The sequence below is a fragment of the Miscanthus floridulus genome, chromosome 15, assembly GCF_019320115.1.
Source record: "Miscanthus floridulus cultivar M001 chromosome 15, ASM1932011v1, whole genome shotgun sequence".
In the NCBI taxonomy this organism is placed as follows: Eukaryota; Viridiplantae; Streptophyta; class Magnoliopsida; order Poales; family Poaceae; genus Miscanthus; species Miscanthus floridulus.
In genome coordinates, this window is record NC_089594.1 from 10,270,088 (window position 1) to 10,283,976 (window position 13,889).

The window sequence follows — 13,889 nt, forward strand, 5'->3', positions numbered from 1 at the left end:
ATCTAATATTCTAAGAAACTATATACCGAAGACGTGTTTTCTATCTGCTATATGTGTTTCTTGGATACATGTTTGGGTGAAGACCATATGACATATGCACACCTATTGTTTCGTCTCTGATGTGGTGTCTTGTTTGTGCTATTCTCGCATAGTGTTTGTTTTTTGTTGTCTTTAATTGCATAACATACTAATACATTTTCTTTGAAGTTGACAATAAACCAAAACACTGCACGTCGTCGTCGTCGCAAAGAAGAGATGCAAAATAGAGTTTAAAATTCGAAGTATACGACGTAGTACCTTGTGTACACGGCCCTCGTGCAACACGTACAGAATTGAATACAGGGCACTGGCCACATGCAAGCACCACCACATATGCAAAATTCGGCAGGGGCCTACACGTACGGAAATATAGTTTTGGATCCATACCGCCAAGAAAGGCCACGTGGGCTTACATGTGGGGACCACGAGGTATCATGCAAGTGTGATGTCCACGCTTGCCCTAGCTTACACTCTGTTCGCTTGATTGTTTCTATGAGTTATAAGTTGACTGATGCTATTTTATTGTGAGAAAAAAACACTGTGGCCTTGTTCGCTTCGCTGAAAAAACAAGTCGAAAATTATTCCTACTGATTTGTTGTGAGAGAAAAACATTATTCCGGCTAAAAAACAAACTAAAAAAGACGGGTTATAAGAGAAACGAACATGACCTATATCATAGCTGATAAACATAGCTGATACGATCAAGTGAACACGATGTTAGCTAGCCTTCGTTCTAGAACCTGCTCCTTTTATAAATAAACAAGCAAGTGAGCTGCGAGCTGAAGAAATATTATCAGCAGCTGAAGCAGTCAAGCACTCGACCTCACACACACAAGCAGCTAGAGGCTACAGCTCTCCTGGGTCCTGGCGATGGCGCTAGCAGTAGGGCGGGAGGAGGAGCTCCTGGCGCAGCTCCGCGCGCTACTGTTTTTGCCTTCCCCGGCGCCGGCGCCGGCGACACCAGCGGCTCCGGTTAAGGTGGAGTCCGCCGCTGGACTGCTACCTGCCACCATCATGGGAAGTGGGGGCGGACGCGGACGCGGACCTGCTGCTGTGTCATCGGCTACGGCCACCACCAACAACGCGTCGTCGTGTGGTGGCGGCGGGCGACGGCGCCGGCGACTGGGGAGCAAGAGAGACCGGGACGACGAGGGCAAAGCCAACGACGAACAGCACGACGAGGATGAGCCTGCAGCTGCACAGCCTCATTATTCTCCTCCCTGTAAAAGAAGGTGCGGTAGCTAGTTGCTACAGGCGTGGTCCATGCAAGCAACCAATAATTCCTCCGATAGTCCGATCTCGATCTCGATGATGCATGACTGATGGCGGTGCTGCTGACTGCAGGAAGAAGAAGCAGCAGAGCGGCAAGTCTCTTGTGACATCAGTGCCCGATTTCGATGGGTATCAATGGAGGAAGTACGGGCAGAAGCAGATCGAAGGTGCCATGTACCCCAGGTAATTAATACTCTATCTATTCATCTCGTCTAGCTAAACCGATCATCACTACATACGTAGTTGCCAGATTTCTATGATTCAGTTAGTCTGTAAGCACCTTCTTCTTACTTATCGTCCAATGAACAATAAGGCCTGTTCGGTTAGTCCGGATTAATTGAGGCTAGAAATTATTCCCGTTGATCAATATTATACAAATTAGACAATCGTTTCAGGTCTTCGTTCCGAGACAACCGATCAGGCCCTAAACAGGGGCACTTGTTCATCCCTTGTACTCCAGTAGCTTGTTCGTCAAAGAAAAAAAAGGTTTTGAGAATAATCTCGATAGAGAATGGCGTTGTTGTCCAATCAGAAAAGGAGAGATGCATGGAACGGAAAAGGAGAGCTATAGCTGCCCCCTACCATATAAAAGATGCCATTTTTTACTTTCCATATATATCGAGACAATATAATTCCAAGAAAAATACTTTCTGCGTCTGGGACAGTGACACTAGCTGCAAGGTGCAAGCTGCTAGTGGATGCCTGATGCTGCTGTCCCTTCCGTCAGTTTGGGTCCATCCGTCCGTATGTCCCCTGCTAGTGATAGCTAACCAAATATGCATGACTCTGCCGTCGTGATACACGTTGTGCCTTGTCGCATGCAATTAAGGGCACCATTGACCCATCGATCGAGACAGTTTTATATGCCTGTAAAACTGCATACTGTATTTTTTAGGAAATTATCTCCAAATTCTTAATACAGTACTCTTTTTTATATATATAAAAGCAAAACTTTCAGTGCACGCACTGAGTTACTTGGCGCCCATATATATCTCTTATATCCATGCAGGAGTTACTACAGGTGTACACGGAGCGCCGAGCAAGGCTGCGCGGCCAAACGGACGGTGCAGCGCAACGACGACGGCGGCGGCGGTAGCGCCGCCGCCGCCGCCGTCCCAGAGTACACAGTGGTGTACGTGGCGGAGCACACCTGCACGGCCAACGACTTCCTGGAGGCGCCGGTCATCCTCGAGACCACCACAGTCGTCGTCCCTGCTGCTACTAGCACCGCCACCAAAAAACCTCAACCTCAAGATGACGACAACACCTACTACATCGGTTGCATGGTTCCGACAACGTCAGCTGGCTCTTGTTCCACCACGACCACCGCCACCCCCAGCATCACCACCGGGACTAAATCGCCGGGGATCTCCGTCGACGACATCACCTGCTGGAGCAGCACCAGCGGCGCTAGCAGCAATGATTATAAGTACGCCGACGACTACTACTGTGGCTGGGCCACCACCGGACCGGTGGATGCGGCATCGTCGTCGTTGCAGGAGATGGAGGACTTGACCGGACCGATCCGGTCACCGCTGCACGTGCCAGCGCCTGGTTGGACCGTTGACCAGGTCCTGCTTCAGCTCGTTAATGATCCTCTTTGCCATTTCTGAGCTCTGCTGCTTTAATTTGTTTCCGTAGCTTAGGTTGTTGTTGAGATGGATGTGAACAGTTTGACTGTACTGTGTTCTAGGCGCTGTTTGGTTGAATGGCTGGCCAGGCATTGTCTTCTATGGCATTGAGCAGTCAGTGATAGTGTCTACTCGAGTTGATAGAGTTTTGTAAATGCCTAGCTTTTATACGATTATGCGCGTGTTTAGTTCCCACTCCAAAATCCAAAAAAGTGATACAGTACACATCACATCGAATCTTGCGATACATACATGGAGCATTAAATATAGACGAAAAAAAACTAATTGCACAGTTTGGTTGGAAATTGCGAGACGAACGTTTTGAGCCTAATTAGTCCACGATTAAACACTATTTGCCAAATAAAAACGAAAATGCTACAGTAGCCCAAATTTTCAAATTTGGGCAACTAAACACGCTCTATATATAGAGGCTTTTTATAGGGTCCTTGAGGCACCAAGAGGGGCCTCGTGAATGTCCTGTTTATTTTAACTTGCTGACAGATATCTGCAAGTTGGTGGGAAACTGAAAATAGATTACTACCGCCTCCATTCTAAATTGTATGTCGTTCTATCTTTCCTAGATATATAGAAATAATGTATATCTAGATGCATAGCAAAAGCAATAATAATATACCTAGAAAAGCTAGAACGATTTACAAATTGGAACAAAGGGAGTAGATTGTCATAATTTGGCACATGAACATCACTCCATTAGTTCCAAATTATATGTCACTTTTATAGTTTTGCGCTAAGTGAGTTTCTCTAATTTTGGTCAGGTTTTTAAAAAATATTCTGCCATCCATATACAAGTTCGTATTAAATACTTGATCTCATTTGATATGGAGGATGCTCTAAAACAATGGCTCCTCTCTTGCATTTCCTAGAGAACACTTACAACCACTACTACATAAACCTTTTGTAGGGGCGGCTCTAGGTGATTTGTAGGGACAGTTTGGCTAGCCGCCCCTACCAAAGCGTGGTTACAAATCATGCATTTGTAGGGGCGGTTTCCATACTGCCCCTACAAATCGATTTATAGGGGCGGCTGTAGTACCAGCCGCCCCTATAATACATATTTGTAGGGACGGTTCAGTCTAGAACTGCCGCTACAGTACATTTTTCCACAAAAAAAAAATCAAATTTATAATTAAAATTCGACCAGAACAAGATCGTCTAATCAATCAATCTATCACGCGCGCGGGCATCTCCTTCGCCCGAGGCGTGCCCCCCCTCCCCCCTGTCGATCGAGACCACGCACGGCTGCGACGTGAGGAAAGGAAAGCGCAAGCAAAAGGGCATCAGGACGGCAGGGAAGGGCATGGCATGCGCGCATCAGGACGGCAGGGAGCACAGCTAGCCGACACGTATCTTGCTCCAAAGTACAAGTCTAAGAGTATTATATAAACTATAATTACAAGTCCAATTCACAAGAATATATACAATCCATCATTAAATAGACATAATTCACAAGGTAAGACCAATGTTAAATTTCATACACATTGTTATCAACGACCTAAAGCTAGCCTTTCAGTCTCACAAAGGTGTTGGTACTGAGGATTTCTACCTAAGTCAAAATCTCGGTCATGGTAGATGCCTTTAACGTGTACAATCTGGTCCAATATGAAGTTACAAAGGTCGTCGATGAACTCTAAGAGTTGGTCATCCTTGTATGGGTCTCTTTTCATTTCTTTCTCTTCTTTCCACTACAAGAGAACAAGTTTCGGTTTAGTATTTCATACCATGTGCGAAGTTTTTATACTACGGGTGAAGAGGTTCAAACTTACCCTTAAGGGGTGTCTCCTGTAGGCACCGGTGTTACTTATCATAGAACATACATAGTATCCACAATGTACACTCCCAGGCTTCTGCTTGGGGCACTATGTGTTTTGCATATGGAAATGTTAAGTAATGCTTTTGACAGCCATGTAATGGAGTACTGAAGAAGTAAGTTGCACTTACCGCACATAGTGTTTTTATAGCCAGCCTTTCCTTCCTTGCTGGATCATGCCTTCTGTGATGTTTAGTGACATAGAACCTAAATGCCCTATTCGAATTATTTTTGCAAATACAACTTGTTAGTATCTAAAAGTAAACGTTATAAGTATGTATACAAACATATAAGCTAATGAGGATTGTCGGTATGTATACGTCTTGAGAATCGATATGAAGTCTTTCTATGTCACCGGGTCCCTATTTATTGAATCAAAGACCCATGCCATGCTCCTCTCGACATCGACGCCAATACAAATCCAGTGGTTGATGCATGGATTTAATCATAGAACTAGATAAGCTCTTTTGCATCAAATAAAATATATCGAACAAAGCTTTAAGTATAGAGTTGAACTTACTGAAAGTTGTATGGTAGCCATATAATAGAGTGCTGTTGGAGATTTTTAAAAGCTAGGGCAATGTATGCCAAAAATTTAAGGGACTATTGCCTTAGTTTCTTTGTGCGGATGTCCTCTTTCTCCCAAAAGGGTCTTTCCAGTAGCTAGCTCTTTGTCATCCAGTTTCCACTGTCTAGGGTAATTAAAATTTGTTTGTGCTATAGCTTGAGGGTCTATATACCCGGCTTTCACACTTGGCATTTATTTTACAATGTGCACTTGCATTCTATAAATCACAGCGTGGGTTAGTTACAACAAAATCCAAAGATTACATTCATATCATATCGGGAGGACAAGGACTTACAGGCACCACGTGCGAATTAGATTCATTTCCATTGCTCCGAGGTGGAAGCATGTGTGCATGTCATTGAAGTCAAAGATAATTTTCCCGGCTGGGCTTCCAAATGTGCCGGTGGGAAAGCATGCTTGTACGAGGTCTATGCTCATTAGGAGAACATGCAAGTACCAATCATGGAACCTTCTCATTCCAAGTGGTAGGCGCTGGATGTCCTGATTTGGTAGGAAGGGCTTGCCTCTTTCATATGTTTTCGAGCAATCCTTTGACCATTTGATGGCATCAACATTTGGATACTGCTTTGCTGTTTGGTGGAGTTTGCTAGTGACGGCCTCCTCAGAAGCCCGTGATGGGACTTTTTTAACTTGGTTCTCAAGCTTGAACTGGTCATGGGAATACCACTTGTGCACCGATGAGATGTCTTTAATTGGAACATAAATTGGTCTTATGGTGATTGGATGCTTCTTTTGAAGTTCCCATTCAGGCATGTCCTTATCTTCTTATGCATCACCTTCTTTAGGAGACACTCGTTGTTCATGTATCGGCTATGCTTGTTGAGAAGACTGTGGCATCTCATTATGCACTTGCTTGGTACGAGCTGGAGAAGGTTGTGGCTTATCAGGCACATGCTCGCTAGTAGGCGGGGAAGAATGTGGCATCTCAGGAATGTGGTGGTCATGAGATTGTGAAAATATCTCCCCGTTCTCAATGACTCGCTCCAAATTTGGGAGAGGGGGAGGCGACGAAGAAGCAGTTAATATAATGTCCTGTTTGTGCCAGAGGATTAACTGCCCCATTACATCTCCGAGTAACACCAGCCCCTCGGGAGTTGCGTAGTCTATCCTCCACTGCATGAACTCGGGCTTCACGTATGCACCTCGACCCTAGTGTAGTCCGGTGGTATCTTATTATTGTGGTGTAAGCCACCGGGAGGATGTGCCACACCCGTTGCCACCTCCATCACAATTGAAAGGGTCAAGATGCCCAAGAGGGGGGGTGAATTGGGCAAATTATAAAATTCTTTGCAATAATTAAACCCTACACTTAGCCCACTTCACCCCTTGTGCCTAGAATGCGATTCTAATGATCTACTGCACAAAAGTTTAGCACCCTAAGTTACAATCCTACTCTAGCATGGCAATTCTAAGAATGTAAAGACAAGAATTGAATTGCTCAAAAGTAAATGCTCAAAGTAAAGAGAGGAGAAGAAATGCGGCGATGTTTAGCCGAGGTATCGGAGAGTTGCCACTTTCCACTAGTCCTTGTTGGAGCGCCCGCGCAAGGGTGTAGCTCCCACTTGATCCGTGCAAGGATCAAGTGCTCTCTACTGATTGATTCTTTGACACTCTATCGCGATGAATCACCCACAACCGCTCATAACTTGAGTTGGGTCATCCACAAGCTCCGCTGGATGATCACCAAACTCCCAATCACCACCAAGCCATCTAGGTGATGGCGATCACCAAGAGTAACAAGCTCAAACTCTTACTTGACCACAACAAGCCTAATGAGAAGGGTGGATGCACACTTGCTACTCTCCTTGCACTAATGAGGCCTTAATCTTGGATTCTTAAATCTCAATCACCTCACTAGGCTCTTGCTCTCCAAAGCACTCTCAAGGGTGTTTCTCAGCTGATCAAATGGGCAAGAGACATCCCTTAGTTGAATAGAGGAAGTATTTATAACCCCTCATTCGAAACGAACAATTAGGAGGTGGCGTCAGCATTCTGTGGGGTGCCCGGACGCTCTGGTCAGTTCTCCTCGCCATAGAGCCGTTAAGTTATGACCGGACTCTGACCTGCGTCCGGTCAGCACTGACCGGACGCATCCGGTCATGAAAACTGCTCTCTGGACCCTTACTGATGTTGACTGGACGCTGGCGCCTAGAGTCCGATCACTTTGCTGTTCAGCATCCGGTCAGTAACCGGAACCTGACCAGCGTCCGGTCAGCACAGACCGAACACGTCCAATTAGGATTCTCCCTCTCTAGAACCTTACAGGAGTTGACCAGACTCTGGCACCTAGCGTCCGGTCGCAATCAGACTACTTCTCCTTGATCAAATGAACTAACCAGACTCTACTGTCAGCGTCCGGTCACAACCAGATCAGCATTTGGTCAACATTTGACCCTCCATTCACTTCCAACTCAAAATCATATGTGAATGAAGTTTGCTCCAATTGATCTAAGGGCTACTCCGGAGCTACCTAGTGCTAGATTTGACAAGTGTGCACTACACCTAACCTACTAGACTCACCTAGATCAAGCTACTAGTTCATACCCCCTTAATAGTACGGCCAAAGGAAAAACAAAGTCCTAAACTACTCTAAGTGTCTCTTCAACATCAAACGACACTTAGAACTAGTCCATCCTTAACCTTATCGTCCATCCTTTGAAAACCGAAACGATTTCCATCGTAGGGGCATGACAACCATGATTGCCCAATCAATTGCCATTACCATGACCTAACTTAATTGCCTCTACAAAACACATGTTAGTCATAGTAATCACGTATTGTCATTAATCACCAAAACCCAACTAGGGGCCTAAATGCTTTCAATCTCCCCCTTTTTGGTGATTGATGACAATACAACCTCGAGTATGTAAAAGAGATGAGGTTTTCAATATGCTTGGTTCATATAAGCTTTTGACAATAAGAACAAAGAGGTTAGACAAGCTTATATGACCCAAGCCAACATGATGTACTCAATAGATATGAAATAAGCATGAGTACAAGAAATAAAGCTCATTTGAATCGGAGTAAAACGTGGAAGCAAACCAAATGAGCATAATGAAGTGACATGACATATATAATGATTAAAGTAGAGAGCACACATGTCACATATCACTTAAATATCACACATATCACATAAATATCACAATCACACTTATGTAGTTCAATGCATGAAAGTAAACATGAATGCATAGTAATGTATCACACATAAAAAGCCAAACATAATAAATAAGCTCCCCCTAGATATATTGCTCCCCATAGATCTAATCATACTCGATCCCTCTCCCCCTTTGGCGTCAAGCACCAAAAGCGGTCTGAGTCAGGCGCTGAGGTGCGGTGAGCGATCTGAAACTGGGTAGCATCATCCTCTGATTCTGAGCTCTGAGCTATCTGACCCTCTATCACTGGAACTGAAGCTAAAGCGGTCTGGGTCAGATCTGGGACTGGTGCGGCCTGTGACTCTACAAGTATCACTGAAGCAGGCGGCTCTGATGACGCAATAGATGAAGGGAGCATCTCTATAGTCCCAGTAACTAGAGCGACTGTGCAAGGTCTAGGGACACGTAGCTCTAGCGGTGTAGGCTGCCCTATCAACTCACTTAAAGTAGCACCAAGGCTCCTAGAAACTAGGGTGTCTGCCACAAGCACTGAGGAGCTCTAAGCTGGTGTGAAGCCCGTGATAATAGGTGTGAAGGAAGGACCCTAGGCTAGCACTGGAGAAGCAAACCACTAGGACACCTGCTCTATCGGTGAAGCAAACTATGTCGCTGGCTGTCCCTGACTCTAAAGCCCACTGGGCTATAAAGCTGGAGTCACTATGGTGGTGATAGGCTGACTAAGGTGAGGTGTAAGCTATGGCAGTGTAGACCCAATAGCAGTAACGACATGCTACATGAACCTGAGTAACTGCTGCTGAATAAGGACCTACTGCTGCATGGCCTGCTGCTGCTGCTACTGTATGGTCTACTGCTATCTGGCCTAAACCTATGCTAGGGCTGCTGTAGTCTCCTAGGCCTGGTGAGCCTGATCCTACCTCATCCGCTCAAGAATAGCAAGGAGAGCGGGATCTGGCTGTGGTGGCTATGGTGGAGCTGAGCTGGAGCCACCAGCCTCACTATCATGTCGTCGAGGAGGCATCTGACGGATATCCTGGTAGTCATCATCTGAACTATCACTAGGATTGCTCTCGACCATACCCTCCTGCTGAGCATCTAGCTGCTCCTCTTCTATCGCTACAACACCCCTGATGATCTCATCCTTCTGGGCTATAGTCTCTGGTACCTTTGGACGACAACGCGACTGACTAGGTGTCCTTGCTGCACTATGGTGGAGCATCTGAGTCATATTATATGGAGGAAACTCAGTAGTAGCACTAGTATAATCTGCCATAGTCTCTAAGGACTTCACTGTAACTGCCTTGTGAATCAAGAATGTGATCCAGTGAGCATAAGGCAGCTGTCTATGACCTCTGAACCCCTTTGCAAGAGTATCCTCTATCTCTGATAGTATGACATCCTAGATATCAAACACTGTCTGCTAGATCAGGGAGTTCACTAACCAGAGCTGAATGCGAGTTAATCCCTCGTGATAGCCCATCCTCAGAAGTAGGGTTTTCCTCATGATAGCATCAAGCAGCCTAGCTATAGGAGTAAGATCTCTCGATGTCCTGCTCGACCCCTCACCAAAAGGCTCTGCGAAGCAAGGTCGGACCAAGTCTATAGGAGGCACAAGACCACCGTGAGGGCGTCTAGGAGGCTCTATCTGACCGTAGCACACCTCATGCAGGTGAATGGGTGCCTCTAGAATCCTAAGGATCTCTCTAACCCTATAGCTCATCAGCCTGTAGTCACGGCCTCTGAATGCAAAGTGTATAAACCTATGGCCTGGGTCAATCCAAAGTGAAGCATAAAACTCACGGACCCATGATGGAACATATCTCCCAGTCTGTCCAAGTAAATCTATCAACCCTGGCAAGTAAGAGAGGTGAGGGCGGATCTGCTCTCCTGCTGCTACAATAACTGACTCAAGGGAGCAAACTCTCTGAGATCTAAAAGCCACACCACTGTTTAGATAAGCATTGTAGAAGTCCTCCTATAGTGGTGTATAGAAACCCTCAGAAGCACGCTCATCCCTCCTCGGTAGGAACCAGTCCTCGAACTGCACAAACCTGAGCTGCCGCACCTACTTGGCTATGGCTGCCTTCAAGTCCAGATGAGTCACTAGAAGCGGACCCTGTGGTCTAGGAGGCGGACGAGAACCCCTCCGCTGTGTCTCTAGCCTCGGTGTCACCTAAGAATGAGTACTTCTAAAGCGTTGTAACTATGGCTGAGGTGCCTGCTCTATCTCCTTGGCCTGCTCTACCTCCTGAGTTTGCTCTGTCTGCTGGGTGCCCTCTGACTACTCTGCTGGAAGTGTCTGCTGCTGTGGCTCTCCCTGAGGCTGACTCTCCTCTAAAGCGACCTGCCATCCTTCAAGCATGACAGTCCCAGCTGGACTACCATGACGACGCTCAACCTGCTCGACGGTGGCCCTCTGAGCTAGTGAAAGCTGGTCTGTTATGCAGACACCACTCTGAGCTCCTCCTCTCTCTACATGCTTTGCGGTGGCTGCAACTGCTGCTGCTCTCTCAGTATCAGCATCTACGTACTTGTGCTTCTTTGTCGTAAGCTTCTTTGCCTTGCATTTCACCTCAGCAGGAAAGTGAGGCGGAGGCCTCGGATCCTCATCACCTGGACCACCTTCGGCGTTCTTGACACTTGCCATTGCTATAGCTAAAAAGAACTACTGCCACTAAAGAATCAACTGCCAACTGTTACTCCCGAGGCTTGGCCTCGATCTGTACTCACGAGCTTGGTCCCGAGTTAACTAACAACTGCCAAAATGACCTTAACAACACCGACTCGCTGCACGATGGAATAGATCAGATATATGAAAAATTACAATATACATCTAGAGATACGAAACCCTAAGAAGCAAGCAGTAGATACGAAATTAGAAGCGAGGGCTTGCTACCTGATGAACCGGCGAACCGAAGAGCAGAGGAACGAATCGCGGGGAACCATTGGGAATCGCCTAGGGTTAGGGTTCGATGGAGGGTGGTGCGGTGGCCGAGCAATGCGGTGAAGGGGCACGACGATGGAGGCGCTGGTGATGGAAGCTAGGGTTCCGGTCGTGGAGATGGCAGCGGTGCTGATGTCGGCACGGCGGTGTGGAGCAGAGGCACGGGAGCGTGCGGCGGTGGAGCACAGGCATGGCACTGCTGCGTGGCATGGCAGATGGCGCGGGTAGGCAGCACTGGAGGCGGCACGATAGATGGTGCGGAGAGGGCGTGGTGGCTATGGTGTGGGAGCGACAAATCAATGCGGCGCGGCTAAGGCACGAGAGCGTGGTGACTTGGGCGAGCGGCGGTGATGTCGGTGCGGATGCGGGGTTAGGTCAGGCGACGCTTACGACAGTTGGATTATATGGTGGCCCCCATGACAGATTAAGAAAGGAAACAAAATAGAGTCCTAGATCCAACCGACTTCTACTGACCGGATGCTCTAGTGGCAACGATCGAATGCTGCCACCTAGAGTCCGGTGGACTCCAGAGAGGTCCAAATCCCCTCGAGTCATGACCAGATGTGTCCGACCACCACTGACCGGACGCAGCCAGAGTCCGGTCGATCTTGTTTTCATCTTCTTCGCTTGACCGGACGCAGGATCACCTTCTGACCAGACGTAGGGAGAACACTATTTTAGTGTCTGGTCACTCCTTTGCGCTTCTGTTCACCTCCTGTGAACTGACCGGATGCAGGGAGCAGAGGTCGGTCCAGCATCTGGTCGCCCTTTTTCAACAAATCTTCAAAGTTCCTTCGCGTTGCCTGTTCCTAATCAAGTCCCAACTTTAATAAGACCCAAATAAACACCAATTAGGACTGATGTGAGTGACCTCTCTCAAACCCTCAAAATTCTCAAAGTATGTTGCCTTAGGCTATAATTATTTTTAAGAAAATAGGCAATAAAAGGGTGATTGAAGAGAAACAACAAAACAACATACATGCATATGCAATGCAATGCTTAAAAGTAATTCTAGTTGCTTGTCAAATTTGATCCAAGGTTAAGCTTCTTCACATGCTTTTCGGTAGTTATCTTAACCATGTTAGACAAGCCCTAAAAGCATTACCAAGAAGTAAACATGTTGTATATTACGATGCAATGCAAGGGACAACACAAGCTCATTTTCTAGTGAAGTTACTAAAATCAAGCACATTGAGCTCATTCCTCAACCGACAAAATGTAGCCTCATCTAGCGGTTTAGTGAAGATATCCGCCAATTGATCCTCGGTCCTCACACCTTCTAGTGATATATCATTTTTAGCAACATGATCTCTAAGAAAGTGATGGCAGATATCTATGTACTTGGTGCGAAAGTGTTGAACCGGATTATTAGCAAGCTTTACTGCACTCTCATTGTCACACAAAAGTGGTACCTTTTCTAGAACTACACCATAGTCTAGCAAAGTTTGCTTTATGTAAAGTATTTCTGCACAACAAGCACCCACAGCAATGTATTCTGCTTCAGCGGTGGACAAAGCCACACTATTTTGCTTCTTGGAGGACCAAGACACAAGTGATCTACCAAGCAAATGGCACCCTCTAGATGTGTTTTTTCTATCAACTTTGCAACCAACATAATCTGAATTGAAATAGCCAACTAATTCAAATCTAGCTCCTTTGGGATACCAAAGGCCAATGCTTGGTGTGTGCTTAAGGTACCTAAAGATTCTTTTACGGCAATCAAATGAGCTTCCTTAGGATTAGCTTGAAATCTAGCACACATACACACACTAAACATGATATCGTGCCTAGATGCGGTTAAATATAACAAGCTACCAATCATAGGGCGGTAGAGAGTTTGATCAACCGTTTTACCTCCCTCATCTAGGTCGAGATGTCCATTAGATGGCATTGGTGTCTTGATTGGCTTACATTCATCCATATTGAACCTCTTGAGGAGATCCTTGGTATACTTTTCTTGAGAGATGAAAATCCCTTCTCTCATTTGCTTGACTTGAAAACCAAAAAAGAATATAAGCTCTCCAATCATTGACATCTCGAACTCCTTTGACATCAATTCACCAAACTCTTTGCAATAATCTTCATTTGATGATCCAAAGATGATATCATCAACATATACTTGACAAATGAAGATTTCTCCATCAAGCTTCTTGGTGAATAGTGTGGTGTCGACCTTCCCAATGGTGAAGCCCTTCTCAATAAGGAAATCCCGAAGGCGTTCATACCATGCTCTTGGGGCTTGCTTAAGCCCATATAGCACCTTGGACAACCTATAAACATAATTATGATATCTAGGGTCTTCAAACCTGGGAGGTTGATCAACAGAGACTAGTTCATTTATAAAGCCATTCAAAAATGCACTTTTAACATCCATTTGATATAATTTCATTTCATGATGCGATGCATATGTAAGGAGGATACGAATGGCTTCAAGTCTTGCAACAGGTGCAAAGGTCTCTCCAAAATCCAATCC

The 13,889-nt window shown here is 46.0% G+C and overlaps 1 protein-coding gene across 1 annotated transcript; it reads left to right on the forward strand.

Annotated features, from left to right (window-relative positions):
• Window positions 1-847: 847 nt before the first annotated feature.
• On the forward strand, window positions 848-3,101 carry LOC136509210 (uncharacterized). Its single transcript, XM_066504033.1, has 3 exons — window positions 848-1,271; window positions 1,384-1,494; window positions 2,321-3,101. Exons 1-3 carry the CDS (start codon window positions 910-912, stop codon window positions 2,922-2,924), a joined length of 1,077 nt encoding a protein of 358 aa, XP_066360130.1. The 5' UTR covers window positions 848-909; the 3' UTR covers window positions 2,925-3,101.
• The last annotated feature ends 10,788 nt before the right edge of the window (window positions 3,102-13,889 follow it).

What these genes read in the sequence shown, in the direction of transcription:
- LOC136509210 (XM_066504033.1), top strand. Translation starts at nt 910, where the DNA reads ATGGCGCTAGCAGTAGGGCGGGAGGAGGAGCTCCTGGCGCAGCTCCGC. An exon ending in TCTCCTCCCTGTAAAAGAAG is followed by an intron (nt 1,272 to 1,383) that starts GTGCGGTAGCTA and finishes TGCTGACTGCAG; the next exon opens with GAAGAAGAAGCAGCAGAGCG. An exon ending in GAAGGTGCCATGTACCCCAG is followed by an intron (nt 1,495 to 2,320) that starts GTAATTAATACT and finishes ATATCCATGCAG; the next exon opens with GAGTTACTACAGGTGTACAC.